General features: G+C 46.1%; 1 protein-coding gene across 3 annotated transcripts in view; it reads right to left on the bottom strand.

Moving 5' to 3' along the window:
* The window catches only part of LOC140396232 (protein Wnt-7b), a 146,168-nt gene that overhangs the window by 19,882 nt on the left and 108,834 nt on the right, over positions 1 to 17,452 (bottom strand). For all 3 annotated transcript variants that reach the window (XR_011936489.1, XM_072484565.1, XM_072484564.1), the window contains exon 3: positions 11,016 to 11,287. Coding sequence is in view for 2 of the 3 variants with exons in the window: in XM_072484565.1 (XP_072340666.1) it covers positions 11,016 to 11,287 (272 nt within the window). In the remaining variant the exon portion in view is untranslated. The remainder of the gene's footprint in view (positions 1 to 11,015; positions 11,288 to 17,452) is intronic.

Here is a 17,452-nt window from a genome sequence, read left to right as displayed (position 1 = left end):
TACATGTGAATTGTAAAACACTAACATTGCACCCTTTATCAATATCTTGACTTCAGTTTTGCTTTATTTGGGTTTTGGCTCAGTTGTAATGGTTGCTCTCCAGCAAGTATTGGGGACGCTATTCTTTGATGATAAGGTAACTATTTGCATAATTTGCTTGTTTATAATCTTATAGAGCTGTAAAATATTATTTGGTTAATGTATTTGAATAAGTCTGCTCTGCCAGTGTATTGTCTTGTTTTTAACTTTGACTTTTGTTTATCTTTTTTAAAACATCACACTCCATAGTTTATCTTTCCAGTTAGACCAGTCTGACTGATTTGCAGGAAGAAGAGCAATACAAGGACCAGGGTACGAGGCAATTAGGTAGATGGATGAAGTGTTCCACTTTGGATTCCGATTACAGGCCTACAGAATTTTAATCTATTTTGTCTTTCTGATGTTGACACACCTAAATTTTCAGTTTTTCTTTGCGATTCATTGGGAACAATCGAACGGGAAAAAAAAGATACGTTCTGGGCGGGGTTAGAGAGGTTGTTCTAGGTGGATCGACTCCGCTATCTAACGACACTCTGCTTTTTCTCAGCCCCTGCCGAGGCAGCACCCAGTCGCATTTCCTATACTGAGGAGCTCCACTTGTCAGTACAGGAAGAGATTGGGATGCCACTCGACCCTGAACCCCCCCCCCCCACCCCAGTGCCCCAACTCACCTGTTGGGGGGGCCTCCGAGCCATCGCACCCCACCTCATATGGGCAGGACACACCTGAACTCGCTCCCCAGCATGGGCAAAATGCTACCTGGGCACCTTTGCACTCTAACCTGGCACCCTGGCCATGCCACCTGGGGACCCTGGCAGCTGGTAGCACTCCCCGGATGCCCAGGTGGCACTCTCAGGGTATTAGGCTGGCACCCTGCCAAGATACCAACCATTCGGGGCTTCCAATCGCCTGGGAGACCCCCCAAGTGCTGTCCCTCCTGGTCCCTGTTTGTGGGGACCAGTGCTAAATGGTGTCTGGCTGGGGTCTCCTCGGGGACCAGTTGATCTGGCATCAACAGTGATAAGCTGACTTAACTCTGCAAGTCTGGGTCCCACCCACTGTGGGCGGGATCCATATCGCGACATCTTTCAGGTTCTTATTAGACCTCGCGAGGCATAATGACCATTGGGAATCCCGGAAGAGGCCTCTCGTGGGATCTACCGGCAGTGTCCTGTCCCGATTCCGATGGGACGCGATGGTAAATCGCACCCATTAAATCTACTTTAAATCTATGAGATTGAGTTTGCCCAGGATGCCAGTGTACAGCCACAGGTTTTCTCCTACTTGTTGATTGAAATTCTCTATTCCATCATCACTTTACACAACAATTTCAGTGTATTTTTCCTTATTAGCCCCTTTATTATATAAGTACCCAGGTTTCTAGAGTTTCCTTGCATGCGTAATTCCTCCATTCTTTACGTTCATTACATTTGATATGATAAAATGTATATATTGAAACCATCTTAATGTCTGTTGGGATTTTCTAAAAAGTCCCCATAAGGGGATATTGTTTAATGGTGGTTAAATTTGATACCTTTTGAAGGTTTAACTTGATATTCATAGTGGCAAGATCAAGCACTCACATTCCCAGCCAACACTGCCTGTCCCACAGACAGTCCATGTCCGAATGAATGTTAATTGACTGCAGGCAGGACTCCTGCCATTCACTTGGGAGAAGGTCCTGCCTTAGAGAGTTGCCGTCCTGTCTGATTGGCCAGCAGCTCTCTAACCTGGGCAGTGACAGGAATTGCAGTGGACAAATGTGAGAGTTCATGAAGTGTACGGACTTAAGCCCCGAGAGGGCACGGAAAGGTGAATTTTCAGGGTCTCTGGATGAGGTGTGAGGTGGGTAGGGAAAGCCCAGGGGATGGATAGTGCGGGGTTGAGGTATCGGGGGATAGATGATATGAGAGGTCCAGTCGCACCAGACCTTGAGGGTGAGGGATAAAGTTAGAAGGGAAATCTGATGGAGGCCCTCCCCACCGCCCGAGGCCTACACATGATCATTTTGGGGCTTTCCTCACACCCATGAAATCCTCCCGCCTTCCTAAATATGAGGCTGGGTGGGAAACGGTCATTGGGTGGTAAATAATTGACCACATAAGGTTCTCAATTGGTTGATGATGACCTGTCCAAGGGCTTTCCCACCCCAGCATAAAATTGCTGAGAGGTCATGGAACCCAGAAGGAAACTAATTTGTTTTATTTCACCCCCCCCCCCCCCCCATCTAAATACCTGCTGGTGGGAGAGCATGGAAATGAAGCCCTACGCTAGAGGTACCACAGCTCGACTACAAAGTAAAGCTGGTTTCCTTTCCCAAACCTGTGAACGGTATTCCTTACTGCACTCAGTGGGAATGGTTTTGTTTCCCGCATTAGTTTGTCCTCCATGTTTGAGGCACTTGTACACTGGCAATTGCATTCTGCAGGCCCAGTGTCTGTCCACCAGCTGCTAAACAGTTACTTAACCCAGCAACAGAATCATGGATCCACAAGAAACTGGGTCTGAGATTCTGCCACTAGAGTTAAAGAGGCCTGTTTATCAGTTCAAACTAATCTCTCACAATCTGAACTAACAAGCTCCATAAGCCACCTTGTGGTAAATGGCATCAGCAATGGGTTGATCCTTTAAATCTCAGATGTGTTGAGGTACATGATAACCAGTGAGAAAACGTTTGAGTGCTCCAGTGACTTGACAGACATTTAGACCGCATGACGGGACAGAAAGCGAACAAAAGCATGATGCTAAACCTTTTAATTAGATCAACATGTTCTCTCACATCACAAACCTGCGTCTTCTACACAAGGTGAGCCGGTTTTGCCACTTACTACAGCGGACTAACTTCCATCTATTTCCCATCCCCTTCCCCTGTTGACAGTTAAGATGTTTCAACTGGTATTCGGAATGATACTTTTTTTTTGTTTCTAATTCTTTCTGTTGACGGTCAGGAATGTGGAATATGTCTCAAGGAATGTGGTGTTCTCTTTTACTCTTGTTCCTTTACTGCTGGTCAAGAATCGGATCTTTAATCCACTCATCTCTTTGCCAGGAACCAATGACCCCTGACTATATTAACATGACCTAATAATACCGGTTGGAATATGTAAATTCCCACTGGAAATAATTGGGCATCTGAAACAATGGGATAATAAGCTGGTTATACATAAGTTGATTAGCTAATAAGCAGGTTACAAGGCCCTTTGCATTTCTTACATATCTGTTGATTGTTTTACAACTGAGATCCTGCCCATGGTATGGTACCATCCAAACTAAATAAATCCCATTGCAAATAAATATAATAGTCAAATACCCACTGTAAAATGATACATGCCCAGTCTGTAATGGGTGTGTAAAGATTGTATTTTTAGCTCTTTAAGTACTGAGTGCGAATGTTCATGCTCACATGCACTTAGCTGACATGACAAAGATTAAACAAACATCTGCACATCAGCAAATTGTAATTATAAAATTATACCACAGATTATTTCTCCCGTATCAGATATTGACATTATGAAAGTTTGGTAAAAAATGTGAAAGTTTTGATTCCATGCTACTGCATCCAATGTAGGCAAGTCATAATTCACATTGTACAGGGTTATTGTCACACTTGCTGGACAGCTAGCTGTAAATTAGGTTAGCTAACAGATTGACTAGCCAAACCAAAAGTGCACAAGCCAAATTCCTGCAAAATTAAAGTTATGTGACCAGTGGTGAGAAAACCCTCAGCCAAAGAGTAGGCTGGCAGCAAATAGCAGTGATGTAGCATTCTGTTAAGAGTACATGAATCTTTTGGGAGGGTTTGGGAGGGTTTAAACGAGTATGGCAGGGAGGTGGGAACGGGAGCAGCAGGCCAGCAAGTGTAGAGACTGGGGAAGAGCTTGAGACTAAGACAAATATAGCAAAGAGAGAGAGCAGGCAGAGGAAAGTCGCTGATCTCAGTGGGTCTGCCGTGCGTTTGCTTCAACACAAGTATAACAAGGAAGGGGGTTGAACTTAGAGTTTGGATTAATGTGGGGAATTACAACATTGTTGCTGTTACGGAGACATGGTTAAAGGAGGAACAGGACTGGCATCTTAACGTTCCGGGATATCGATCTTTTAGACAAGATAGAGGGGGCAGCAGAAAGGGTGGGGGAGTTGCATTACTGGTTAGGGAACATATCACAGATATGATGAGGGAGAATATCTTGGAGGGACCCTGCAGTGAGGCATCATGGGTAGAGCTCACGAATAAGAAGGGTGCAATCACAATGTTGGGGTTGTACTATGGGCCTCCCAACAGCCAGCGCTTTACAAAGGAACAAACATGTAGTCAAATCCATGAAAGATGTGAAAATCGCAGGGTTGTTCTGGTGGGTGATTTTAATTGCCCCCATATTGACTGGGACTCCCTTCGTGGATAGCAATTTGTTCGGTGTGTCCAAGAGGGGTTTTTGAAGCAGTATGTTGATAGTAAACCAGGGAGGAGGTCTTACTGGATCTAATATTTGGAAATGAGCCCGGCCAGGTGACCGAATTTTCAATGGGAGAACATTTTGGGAATAGTGATCATAATTCCGTAAGTTTTCAAATATTCATGGAGAAGGCAGAGGAAAGTCGCTGATCTCAGTGGGTCTGCCGTGCGTTTGCTTCAACACAAGTATAACAAGTAAGGGGGTTGAACTTAGAGTTTGGATTAGTGTGGGGAATTACGACATTGTTGCTGTTACGGAGACATGGTTAAAGGAGGAACAGGACTGGCATCTTAACGTTCCGGGATATCGATTTCGGCGTGAGAACAGCTGGTGAGTCAGTTTCAGCGGGAGCATTGCGGAAGTGGCTGCTGGGAGGTAAGTCAACCTTTAAAAGCACTTGTCTTTGCAGGGGCAGGCCAGTCGATTTCGGCGGGAGAATCAGCTGGTGAGTCAGTTTCAGCGGGAGCATTGCGGAAGTGGCTGCTGGGAGGTAAGTCAACCTTTAAAAGCACTTGTCTTTGCAGGGGCAGGCCAGTCGATTTCGGCGGGAGTGGAGCTGGCTGGTTAGTCAATTTCAGCAGGAGCTGAAAATTTTTCTTTTTTTAAATTAGTTTTTTAGGCGGGAACAGGAAGTCGACCCGCGGACGTCTGGGAAGACCCTCACCAATAAATTCTGGTGGAGAGGAAACCCGAGACACTACACGTGTAGTGTCTCCCACCCGCCCTCCTCCTCTAACCTAATAACAAAACCCATTGGTCTGAGGTAAGTACCATATTTTATTATATTATTATTTTTTATAAAAATGTAATTTAGTTGTTAGCCAGATCTTGGTAGAAAGTAAGAGGAATGGCAGGGAAGGGAGTGCAATGTTCCTCCTGCAGGATGTTTGAGGTGAGGGATGCAGTTAGTGTCCCTGCTGATTTTACCTGAAGGAAGTGCTGCCATCTCCAGCTCCTCCAAGACCGAGTTAGGGAACTGGAGCTGGAGTTGGAAGAACTTCGGATCATTCGGGAGGCAGAAGGGGTCATAGATAGCAGCTTCAGGGAATTAGTTACACCAAAGATTGGAGATAGGTGGGTAACTGTAAGAGGGACTGGGAAAAAGCAGTCAGTGCAGGGATCCCCTGCGGTCGTTCCCCTGAGAAACAAGTATACCGCTTTGGATACTTGTGGGGGGGGGGACTTACCAGGGGTAAGCCATGGGGTACGGGCCTCTGGCACGGAGTCTGTCCCTGTTGCTCAGAAGGGAAGGGGGGAGAGGAGCAGAGCATTAGTAATTGGGGACTCGATAGTCAGGGGCACAGATAGGAGATTTTGTGGGAGCGTGAGAGACTCACGTTTGGTATGTTGCCTCCCAGGTGCAAGGGTACGTGATGTCTCGGATCGTGTTTTCCGGGTCCTTAGGGGGGAGGGGGAGCAGCCCCAAGTCGTGGTCCACATTGGCACTAACGACATAGGTATGAAAGGGGACAAGGATGTCAGGCAGGCTTTCAGGGAGCTAGGATGGAAGCTCAGAACTAGAACAAACAGAGTTGTTATCTCTGGGTTGTTGCCCGTGCCACGTGATAGTGAGATGAGGAATAGGGAGAGAGAGCATTTAAACACGTGGCTGCAGGGATGGTGCAGGCGGGAGGGATTCAGATTTCTGGATAACTGGGGCTCTTTCTGGGGAAGGTGGGACCTCTACAGACAGGATGGTCTACATCTGAACCTGAGGGGCACAAATATCCTGGGGGGAGATTTGTTAGTGCTCTTTGGGGGGGTTTAAACTAATGCAGCAGGGGCATGGGAACCTGGATTGTAGTTTTAGGGTAAGGGAGAATGAGAGTATAGAGGTCAGGAGCACAGATTTGACGTCGCAGGAGGGGGCCAGTGTTCAGGTAGGTGGTTTGAAGTGTGTCTACTTCAATGCCAGGAGTATACGAAACAAGATAGGGGAACTGGCAGCATGGGTTGGTACCTGGGACTTCGATGTTGTGGCCATTTCGGAGACATGGATAGAGCAGGGACAGGAATGGATGTTGCAGGTTCCGGGGTTTAGGTGTTTTAGTAAGCTCAGAGAAGGAGGCAAAAGAGGGGGAGGTGTGGCGCTGCTAGTCAAGAGCAGTATTACGGTGGCGGAGAGGATGCTAGATGGGGACTCTTCTTCCAAGGTAGTATGGGCTGAAGTTAGAAGCAGGAAAGGAGAGGTCACCCTGTTGGGAGTTTTTTATAGGCCTCCTAATAGTTCTAGGGATGTAGAGGAAAGGATGGCGAAGATGATTCTGGATATGAGCGAAAGTAACAGGGTAGTTATTATGGGAGACTTTAACTTTCCAAATATTGACTGGAAAAGGTATAGTTCGAGTACAATAGATGGGTCGTTTTTTGTACAGTGTGTGCAGGAGGGTTTCCTGAAACAATATGTTGACAGGCCAACAAGAGGCGAGGCCACGTTGGATTTGGTTTTGGGTAATGAACCAGGCCAGGTGTTGGATTTGGAGGTAGGAGAGCACTTTGGGGACAGTGACCACAATTCGGTGACGTTTACGTTAATGATGGAAAGGGATAAGTATACACCGCAGGGCAAGAGTTATAGCTGGGGGAAGGGCAATTATGATGCCATTAGACGTGACTTGGGGGGGATAAGGTGGAGAAGTAGGCTGCAAGTGTTGGGCACACTGGATAAGTGGGGCTTGTTCAAGGATCAGCTACTGCGTGTTCTTGATAAGTATGTACCGGTCAGACAGGGAGGAAGGCGTCGAGCGAGGGAACCGTGGTTTACCAAGGAAGTGGAATCTCTTGTTAAGAGGAAGAAGGAGGCCTATGTGAAGATGAAGTGTGAAGTTTTGGTTGGGGCGATGGATAGTTACAAGGTAGCGAGGAAGGATCTAAAGAGAGAGCTAAGACGAGCAAGAGGGGACATGAGAAGTATTTGGCAGGAAGGATCAAGGAAAACCCAAAAGCTTTCTATAGGTATGTCAGGAATAAGCGAATGACTAGGGAAAGAGTAGGACCAGTCAAGGACAGGGATGGGAAATTGTGTGTGGAGTCTGAAGAGATAGGCGAGATACTAAATGAATATTTTTCGTCAGTATTCACTCAGGAAAAAGATAATGTTGTGGAGGAGAATGCTGAGCCCCAGGCTAATAGAATAGATGGCATTGAGGTACGTAGGGAAGAGGTGTTGGCAATTCTGGACAGGCTGAAAATAGATAAGTCCCCGGGACCTGATGGGATTTATCCTAGGATTCTCTGGGAGGCCAGGGAAGAGATTGCTGGACCTTTGGCTTTGATTTTTATGTCATCATTGGCTACAGGAATAGTGCCAGAGGACTGGAGGACAGCAAATGTGGTCCCTTTGTTCAAAAAGGGGAGCAGAGACAACCCCGGCAACTATAGACCGGTGAGTCTCACGTCTGTAGTGGGTAAAGTCTTGGAGGGGATTATAAGAGACAAGATTTATAATCATCTAGATAGGAATAATATGATCAGGGATAGTCAGCATGGCTTTGTGAAGGGTAGGTCATGTCTCACAAACCTTATTGAGTTCTTTGAGAAGGTGACTGAACAGGTAGACGAGGGTAGAGCAGTTGATGTGGTGTATATGGATTTCAGCAAAGCGTTTGATAAGGTTCCCCACGGTAGGCTATTGCAAAAAATACGGAGGCTGGGGATTGAGGGTGATTTAGAGATGTGGATCAGAAATTGGCTAGCTGAAAGAAGACAGAGGGTGGTGGTTGATGGGAAATGTTCAGAATGGAGTACAGTCACAAGTGGAGTACCACAAGGATCTGTTCTGGGGCCGTTGCTGTTTGTCATTTTTATCAATGACCTAGAGGAAGGCGCAGAAGGGTGGGTGAGTAAATTTGCAGACGATACTAAAGTCGGTGGTGTTGTCGATAGTGTGGAAGGATGTAGCAGGTGACAGAGGGATATAGATAAGCTGCAGAGCTGGGCTGAGAGGTGGCAAATGGAGTTTAATGTAGAGAAGTGTGAGGTGATTCACTTTGGAAGGAATAACAGGAATGCGGAATATTTGGCTAATGGTAAAGTTCTTGAAAGTGCGGATGAGCAGAGGGATCTAGGTGTCCATGTACATAGATCCCTGAAAGTTGCCACCCAGGTTGATAGGGTTGTGAAGAAGGCCTATGGAGTGTTGGCCTTTATTGGTAGAGGGATTGAGTTCCGGAGTCGGGAGGTCATGTTGCAGCTGTACAGAACTCTGGTACGGCCGCATTTGGAGTATTGCGTACAGTTCTGGTCACCGCATTATAGGAAGGACGTGGAGGCTTTGGAGCGGGTGCAGAGGAGATTTACCAGGATGTTGCCTGGTATGGAGGGAAAATCTTATGAGGAAAGGCTGATGGACTTGAGGTTGTTTTCGTTGGAGAGAAGAAGGTTAAGAGGAGACTTAATAGAGGGGGTTGGATAGGGTGGACAGTGAGAGCCTTCTCCCGCGGATGGATATGGCTGGCACGAGGGGACATAACTTTAAACTGAGGGGTAATAGATATAGGACAGAGGTCAGAGGTAGGTTCTTTACGCAAAGAGTAGTGAGGCCGTGGAATGCCCTACCTGCTACAGTAGTGAACTCGCCAACATTGAGGGCATTTAAAAGTTTATTGGATAAACATATGGATGATAATGGCATAGTGTAGGTTAGATGGCTTTTGTTTCGGTGCAACATCGTGGGCCGAAGGGCCTGTACTGCGCTGTATTGTTCTATGTTCTATGTTCTAAGGACAAGAGTGGTCCTCGAGTGAGGGTGCTAAATTGGGGGAAAGCTAACTACAACAGAACATGGTAAGAGCTGGAGAATGTGGACTGGAGCGGCTGTTTGAGGGTAAATACACATTTGATATGTGGGAGTCCACTAAAGACCAGTGGATTAGAGTGCAGAACAGGTATGTCCCTGCGAAAATGAGGGACAGAAATGGTAGGTTTAGGGAACCATGGATGACAGGGGGAATTGTGATAATAAAGTTATCCAGCCTCAATAAAGAAGGTTCAGAGGGGAAGTGAAGAAACAAATAAGAAAGGCAAAAAGAGTATGAGAAAAGACTGACAGCAAACATAAAAAGTAATCCAAAATTGTTCAATAGGCATTAACAGTAAAAGAATGCTAAAAGCAGGACTGGGGCTGGTTAGGGACTTAAATGAAAATGTATGCATTCATTTTGCATCTGTCTTTAATAAGGAGGGAGGTAACTTCTTCATAGACATAGGGAAAGAAGAGGTAGTTGAGACACTTGGGATAAAAATTGATATAGAGTAGGTATTAGATAGGCTGGCTGTACTTTAAAAAAAAAAAATTTAGAGTACCCAATTATTTTTTTCCAATGAAGGGGCAATTTAGTGTGGCCAATCCTCCTTACCTGCACATCTTGAGGGTTGTGGGGGTAAAATCCCAGCACACAGGGAGAATGTGCAAACTCCACACAGATAGTATGACCTGGGGTCGGGATCAAACATGGATCCACAGAACTGTAGACAGCAGTGCTAACCACTGTGCCACCGTGCCGCCCTATCTGATTTTAAGGAGAGTCAAAACAAGGTTTTATTAATAATAATGAGAAGCCCGGCAACATCTATGGAAAGAAATTCAGAGTCAACATTTCAGGTCTGTGATCTGTTATTGAGCAAAGTCACTGAAACATTAACTCTCTATTTCTTTCTCCACAGATGCTGCCTGCCTTGTAATTTCCAGATTTTCTGTTTTTATTTCAGATTTCCAGCATCTGTAATACTTTGCTTTTCTTAAATTAAGGTTTCCTTAACCATACCAGGGTGCCAGTTTAGCGGAAGACACCCTGACCAGAGGGTTGTATGTTCAAGCCCCACTTCAGCATTACAACAGATATCAGGCTATACAACAGGCTATGAATCTAGTAGAGATGCCATATTGTTGGATCTTTCAGTCCTATTTTCAAATAGTTGCCCCTTCCTTGGCCAGATACCAAACCATCTGCTGATAATTGTATAGAAATGGCACAAGCTGAGTCGCCCTCTTATATTCCTTATGTTCAAGCATTCAATCTCACTTTTTTCTTCAGTTTAAATATCTTAAGGGTGGAAACAGGATTTGAAATGTTTCCCTATTTATTTATATGTTGGAATATTTACTCTGTCGGTTCAGGTTGTCCGGCACAGAATAACAGAGTTCAAAAGTCTCTCAAATTAGCACTGGAAGTGCTAAGTGAAACTAGTGTCGGAATTCTTAGCCTAGCTGTTGTCAATCGGGCACCTACAGTTCAATTCTATCCTCAAAATGACTGCAATTGAGCCGAATCACTAAGCAAAGATGGCAATGTGAAGTTCGTGCTGGTACAATTTCGGACCCAACACTGCTGAAAAAACTTGAGGGGGACTCTGAAATTCATTTAACCCATGTGTGACCTGGAGTGCAGAAAAAAAAGAATTTCATCTTAAAATATCTCACTAATTAGCACAAATACACACACAAGAAAAAGTCGACGTATTCATCAGGTGCATGGGAATTGAAGTTCTCCCTGTCCAGTGTCTCAGGTACATAGATTTTACCTTTCTCCCAGCCTCATTGTTATGCAGATTCATCAGCCGCCTGGCATTTTTTTTAATTTCCCTTGCATCTACGAATTTCCTTGAGAATTCGATTCCATATTTGATGTCTGCAGAGCAGCCTCCCCATTTCCAGCCTTCTTCTTGGTTGTAGTAGCCCTGTTTCTCTCGATCACAGCCACAGTTACTCAGGTTTCCTTGACTACACGCAGCAGTCACTGCATGAGCTACACCAGCCGCGGTGATGGCATAAGTGAATGCTGCTTCTCGGCTACCTGTAGGCATAGGATGGCAACCATTAGGACATCAGGCACCTGCGGACTTTTTTGCTGTCCATAAAATCATTTTTACAGCAGTAATGAAACAATGCGTGGGCTAACGGTTCATTTCACCACAGAATTATCAAACCACCAAACAGACCCAATTGACAAATGGATATTCTTAGTTTGTTATTGGGGAGACCATTCATGGAAGTTCTTGGAATGCCCCACCTAAAATGAAAATAAATGTTCTCATTGTAAGAATAGCAGACATTAATTCATCTATTGATTTATTTAGACGAAACAGGCTAGCAGCAAGAGCAGTTGAGGCTGAGGTGATTAGGTTCTTGAATAGAAACTAGATAAGTATCTAAAAGGATAGATATAGGCCGGAATTTTTCTGCGCCCGCTCCCCCCACAGCAGGTTTTTCCGTGGCAGAGGAAGCTTGCCATTGGCCACTGGCAGTATCTTCCGGTTCCACTAAAGACTACAGTGTTTTGAATGGCTTGCCGGCCCCACCAGCAGGGAACCTGCGGCGGGGGGTCCACTTTGGCAGGAATGGAAGATCCTGCTAACAGGAAGGGCTGGAAAATCGCATACATAGACTCAGCTGATCATTCTGTGAGTATAATGCATCCAGTGCTTTGGGCAGGTGTAATGTTGCCCAGCAAACAGCAGACCACTCAGTCTTATTGATTGTTGAGATGGATCAATATCCTAGAGTTATTAGCAATCCTCTTTGAGGCTCAGAGAAATTTTCTGTGGAATTTCACCTCCAAAGAATAAGAATAAATCTTTGGGGCATAATCTCCAATGGGTTGCATTGTACCTAATGTACAGAAAAAAACCTCTCCCCATCTCGCCGACAGCAGCCATCACCAGCCCTTCCTTCCACAACAAACTGAGACAATGTACATCACAGGCTGTCCTCATGTTCCTCCAACAGCGTGTTAAACTGACATCTGCAAAGACTTGCTTTGCTGTGGTATTGGTCAGGATTGTGTAGTATGAAGAAAAAAAAATCAAACCCATTCAAACCAAATATAACAGTAAAGTCTTTTTTCTACATGTTTGTTATAAACCTTGCTGCAGAGAGAACAAGACCTGATTTGCTAAAGATGATCTTGGCTGCGTTCTCACCATGGGGCGCCATTCAAAGAAATCTCCAAGTATGTCTGCAACGGCAGAATGTCTGTACGAAAGGAAAATTCTTACAAGCTGGTCAAATGACAACCGCAAGCTAGTGTTTTCTATCCTGCTGACTCCCAAGATTTCATTATGAGAATACTAATTAAATTAAAAAGTTAGAGAGACTTGGCCATGCTGAAGAAAAAGCAGGTCACCATAAAATACAGAACAATATACATGGTGGGTAGGGGGGAAAGCATAGGATATCCAATTGGTACTGTGATGAAAGTCAGAAAAGAAACTTACCTTCAGTTGAGTTTGAGAGTCAGCGGTCGTTGCTTGAGGCCTTCTGCACATGAGCTGGCCGGAGAATGTCTGCACATGTACAGTTCAGGGTTTGCACACATGCACTAGCTGAGAAAGGTTCAAGTTCATTGATTTCACCATCTTTAGGCCAGAAACTGGCCCTACGCGCACACACATATATATGAAACTGCAGATCAGGTGACCTGGAACTAGAACACAGTTCCAGAGAAGGTGTCCCGGGGAGGAGCACAGGGAGAAGGCCTAAACCAAGAAGGTTCCAAACCGTGGAGTGGGACAGAAAGAGATCCCAGAAGAGTCTCAGGCAGAGACAAAGACAGGGATCACTGAGTCAAGATAAATGACAAGAGAGAAGAAGACTCCAAGTTAAAGAAAGAGACATGTAGCTAAGTGGACTTGGGAGAAGCTCTGAAGATTCGATGAGGCAGCCGAAGGTTGGTGACTCCTTACTGCGGGCGCTTTGGTGTTCTGCTTGGCATAGCTGAAGATCTGAAATTGTGATGCAAGGTGAAGTTTGATTGAATGTGGAGGTCCAGAAGAAAAAAAATCTCAGAGGGCAGCGTTGAAATCCTGGAGGTGAATCCCTGTTGGGCCACGTTTATTTCATGGGTGCCATTGTTATAAAAGCAACCCCACGGCTAGTGTTAGGACAAAGACGATTAGTTTGTATATTTCTGATTAGACAGGGGTATAAGGCGGGGTGACCATTATCCCCACTTCTATTTGCGCTGGCTATCAAACCCTTGACTACTGCACTCGGGCACCGGGAGGGTAGTCGGGTATTGTAAGGGGAGGCATGGAGCATAGAGTCTCGCTGTATGCAGATGAATTGTTGCTGTACATTTCTAATCCATTGAATTGAATGGATAGGATAATGGGCATATTGGAGAAGTTTGGCGCTTTTTCGGGATAAAGATTGAATATGGCCAAAAATATAGCGTTTCCGGTGAACGCCCTGGGAGAAGGACAGATTTGAGTGCTCTGCCATTTAAGTTGGCCAGGAGAAGGTTCAGGTACTTGGGTATCCAGATGGCCCATGACCTGGCTGTGATGCATAAATAGAATCTGACTTGCTTGGTGGAAGGGGTGAAAGTGGATCTGAAGAGGTGGTCTGTCTTCCCACTATTTTTATCAGGGAGGGTGCAGACGGTCATGATGAACCCCCTGCCAATGTTTTTATTTGTGTTTCAGTCCCTCCCTATATTCCTGCCAAAGTTGTTTTATTTGTAAGGTGGATAGGTTAATCTCGCCGTTCTCGGAAGGCAAGACACCACAGATTCGGCAGTGTTTTTGCAAAGGTGGCGGGGGAGGGGGGGCTGGCGCTTCCTAATTTGTTGTATTATTACTGGCTGGTAAACATGGAGAAGGCCCGGCAGTGCGGGGCAGAGTTGGTACAGGTGAAGGAGGCGTTGTGTGTGGGGGTAAGCTTAACGGCCCTGGCTGCGGCCCCCCTTCCGTTCTCCCCGGGTATGTAGATAGTGAATCCGGTGATGGCATTGTCATTAAGGGTCTGAAATCAGCTAAGGTGGCATTTTGGTGTGGGGGATATGTTGGTGCTGGCTCCTATTTGTGGGAATCACCGGTTCACCTCGGCAGGGATGAATGCAATGTCTCGGCGGTGACATAGGAAAGGGGTTGAACAGGCGAGGGGCTTATTCATGGAAGAAAGGTTTGCAGGGTTGGGTGAGTTACAGGAGAGATACCAGTTGCCGAGGGGGGTAGGGGGTTGAGGCGAAGTTCAGGTGCAGGATTTTGTGTGGAAGGAGATGCCGTCGTTCCCTCAGTTACCAGAGCGCACACTGTTGGACAGGTTGTTATTGCCAGATGAGTTGGGGATGGGATGATCGTGGATATTGACGGATGGCTGGTGGGCACACAGTATGCACCAGTTGAGGTGTGGGAGGAAGAGCTCGGCATGGAGTTAGGATGGGGAGTTTGGAGTGACATTATGCACTGGGTGAATATAATGTCATCCTGTGCTAGGATGAGCTTGGTACAGTGGTGCACAGGTCTCATATGACACGGGCTCGGATGAACGGGTCCTTTCCTCGAGATAGAGGAAGTATGAGAGATGTGGAGGGGGAGCCGGCAAATCATGCCCACATGTTTTGGTTATGTCCAAGATTAGTGGGGATTTGGGGCCCGATATTTGAAGCATTATCGAGAATTGTGGGGTGGCTATGCCGCCAGGCCTTCTGGTGGCGATCATTGCGGTATTGGAGCTGCCGGAGCTGTTGGAGGGGAAGGGGCCGATGTGGTGGCCGACGTCACTCTGATTGCCCGATGACGAATTCCACTGGAGTGGAAGTCGATGGAGCCGCCAAGGATGTCAGTGTGGCTGGGGGATATAGCCAAATTCCTTCAGTTGGAAAAGATTAAATTTGCCCTCAGGGGGTCGGAAGGGGTGTTCTTGGTGAGATGGAGATTGTTCTTGTCTCTGTTTGAGGACTTGTTTGTTGCCAGCGGGTAGGGGTGGGGATGTTAAGGGGAAAAATGTCAAACTGTGGGGATTGTGTAATGTTTTTGAAAAATTATGTGTTCATGTTTATGTATACTCTGATTTGAATAAAAATATTTATTAAAACAACAATCATGAACTAAGTCCCTCTAGGCTTCTAATAGATTGCCAAAGCCTCTCCCCAGTTAGAAAATAGTCTATGCCTCTATTCTTCCTGCCAAAGTGCATAACCTCACACTTTTCCACATTGTAGTCCATCTGCCACTACTTTATCCACTCTCCTCGCCTGTCACATCCTTCTGCAACCTTCCCACTTCCTCAACACTATCCCTCTACACTCTAAATAGAGTGATTTGAATTATTTTCAAATGTTGGTATTGAGATCTTTCCAATCTCTTTGTCTGGTGTAATATAAGTCACTTTCCTTGTTTAATAAATGTTTTATCCTTTGTGTTAAAAGTTCATCAGCAGACCCCTGTGAATATGTTCAGTAACTTTCCTCCACAGTTTTTATTAAAAAAACTTCCTCTTTAAGAAGGCAATTTCAGGACAGTAATCAAAATCCAGGATTCAAATCTCACCCCGAGCCCTGAATATCAAATCTAAAAGACTTAACATCACCCAAACACCAAATTCAGTTTCAGATGGTGACACACTCGGCTCTGACACATACAATAATAAATCATCAGCGTACAAAGACACCCTATGTTCCACCCCCTCCCCCCCCCCCCCCCCCCCGCCCCGCACTATTCCCTTCCACACCCCCAAACCCCTCAGTGCGATGGCCAAAAGCGCAATCGCGAGCGCAAATAACAGAGGGGACATAGGACACCCCTGCCTGGTCCCCCGGTGCAAAACAAAATACCCCAAACTCATACTGTTTGTGCGGACACTCGCCCTCGGCTCCCTATACAATAACCACCCACTGCACAAATCTCGGCCCAATCCCAAACCGCTCTAACATCGCATTCAAATACCTCCACTCTACCTGATCAAATGCCTTTTCTGCATCCAATGCAACCACCACCTCTGTCACCTTTCCGTCCGCCGGGGTCCTAAGCACATTTAACACCCTCCTAATATTCGAGAATAGCTGCCTCCCCTCACAAACCCCATCTCCTAACGCCTTCGGGAGGCGAGTGACAAAACAGATGTAGGCGATTGCCGAACTCTCCCATCCGAGTCTATGTTCCGTGGCAGGGTTGGGAATGGGGAGTGTTTCCCCCTGTGGAGGCTGATGGGAAACCCTGCCACATCTTCCTCCCTCAACCTCATTAATTATGAATCCGGGAGATTAACAGCCATATCCCGTAGCGGCACGGTTTTCTGTTGGTGCGTGTCTCGCCATCATATCCGGCTGCCATAATTACAGGAGGGCCTGGAGTCCTTACTGCCAGCACCAATCATTGGAGATGTTAGGAATGGGAGATGAAGGTCAAGCTCCTATGTTGAGCAACTCCTCTCTGCAGGCCCTCGTAGAACGTGTCAATGTCAGGAAGGATGTACTTTCCCAGCTGATGGTAGAAGGAGGCAACCTGCACATCTTTGGACGGTGGAAAGAACCGGAGCACCTGGAGGAAACTCATGCAGACACGGGGAGAGAGTGCAAACTCCACACAGACAGTCACCCAAAGCTGGAGTTGAGCCCGGGTCCCTGGCGCTGTGAGGCAGCAGTGTTAACCACTGTGCCAAACAGAAGAATTCAGAAGTTACAGGAGAGAAGTCTGTTTGTCTCAGCTGGTTTAAACAGGAGGCTGTAGAGTTGTCAGCACCAGACGAGAGATGGGGTGGGACTTGGTTTGATTGATTGGCTGCTGGCCAATGAATTAACCCAAAAGGCCACTCTGCCCGGTGATTGGATCCTCTCTCACTGGAATGATTTTCAGAGACCCAAGGAGTTTCAGTTTTGATCCTAGCAGGGGCTGGTTTAGCACAGTGGGCTAAATAGCTGGCTTCTAATGCAGAACAATGCCAGTAGCGTGGGTTCAATTCCCGTACCGACCTCCTCCCCGAACAGGTGCTGAACTGTGGCGACTAGGGGCTTTTCACAGTAACTTCATTGAAACCTAATTGTGACAATAAGTGATGATTATTATTATTATTATTTTTAGCCCAGAGACAAGAACCTGCTAGCTCTCTCCTGAAAGCCTGTGAGTGCTGTATTTCTGAAACTACAGCGACCTGAACAAATCTATCTATAGAAAAGTGATTACAGACTGCAAACCAAGACCCGGATCTGCTTTTTCTCTCCAGAAATGTTGTGACTGCT

The sequence above is a fragment of the Scyliorhinus torazame genome, chromosome 19 (genome assembly GCF_047496885.1).
Source record: "Scyliorhinus torazame isolate Kashiwa2021f chromosome 19, sScyTor2.1, whole genome shotgun sequence".
In the NCBI taxonomy this organism is placed as follows: domain Eukaryota; kingdom Metazoa; phylum Chordata; class Chondrichthyes; order Carcharhiniformes; family Scyliorhinidae; genus Scyliorhinus; species Scyliorhinus torazame.
The sequence above is the reverse complement of the archived record's forward strand: the minus strand, read 5'-3'. Positions and strand labels throughout refer to the sequence as shown.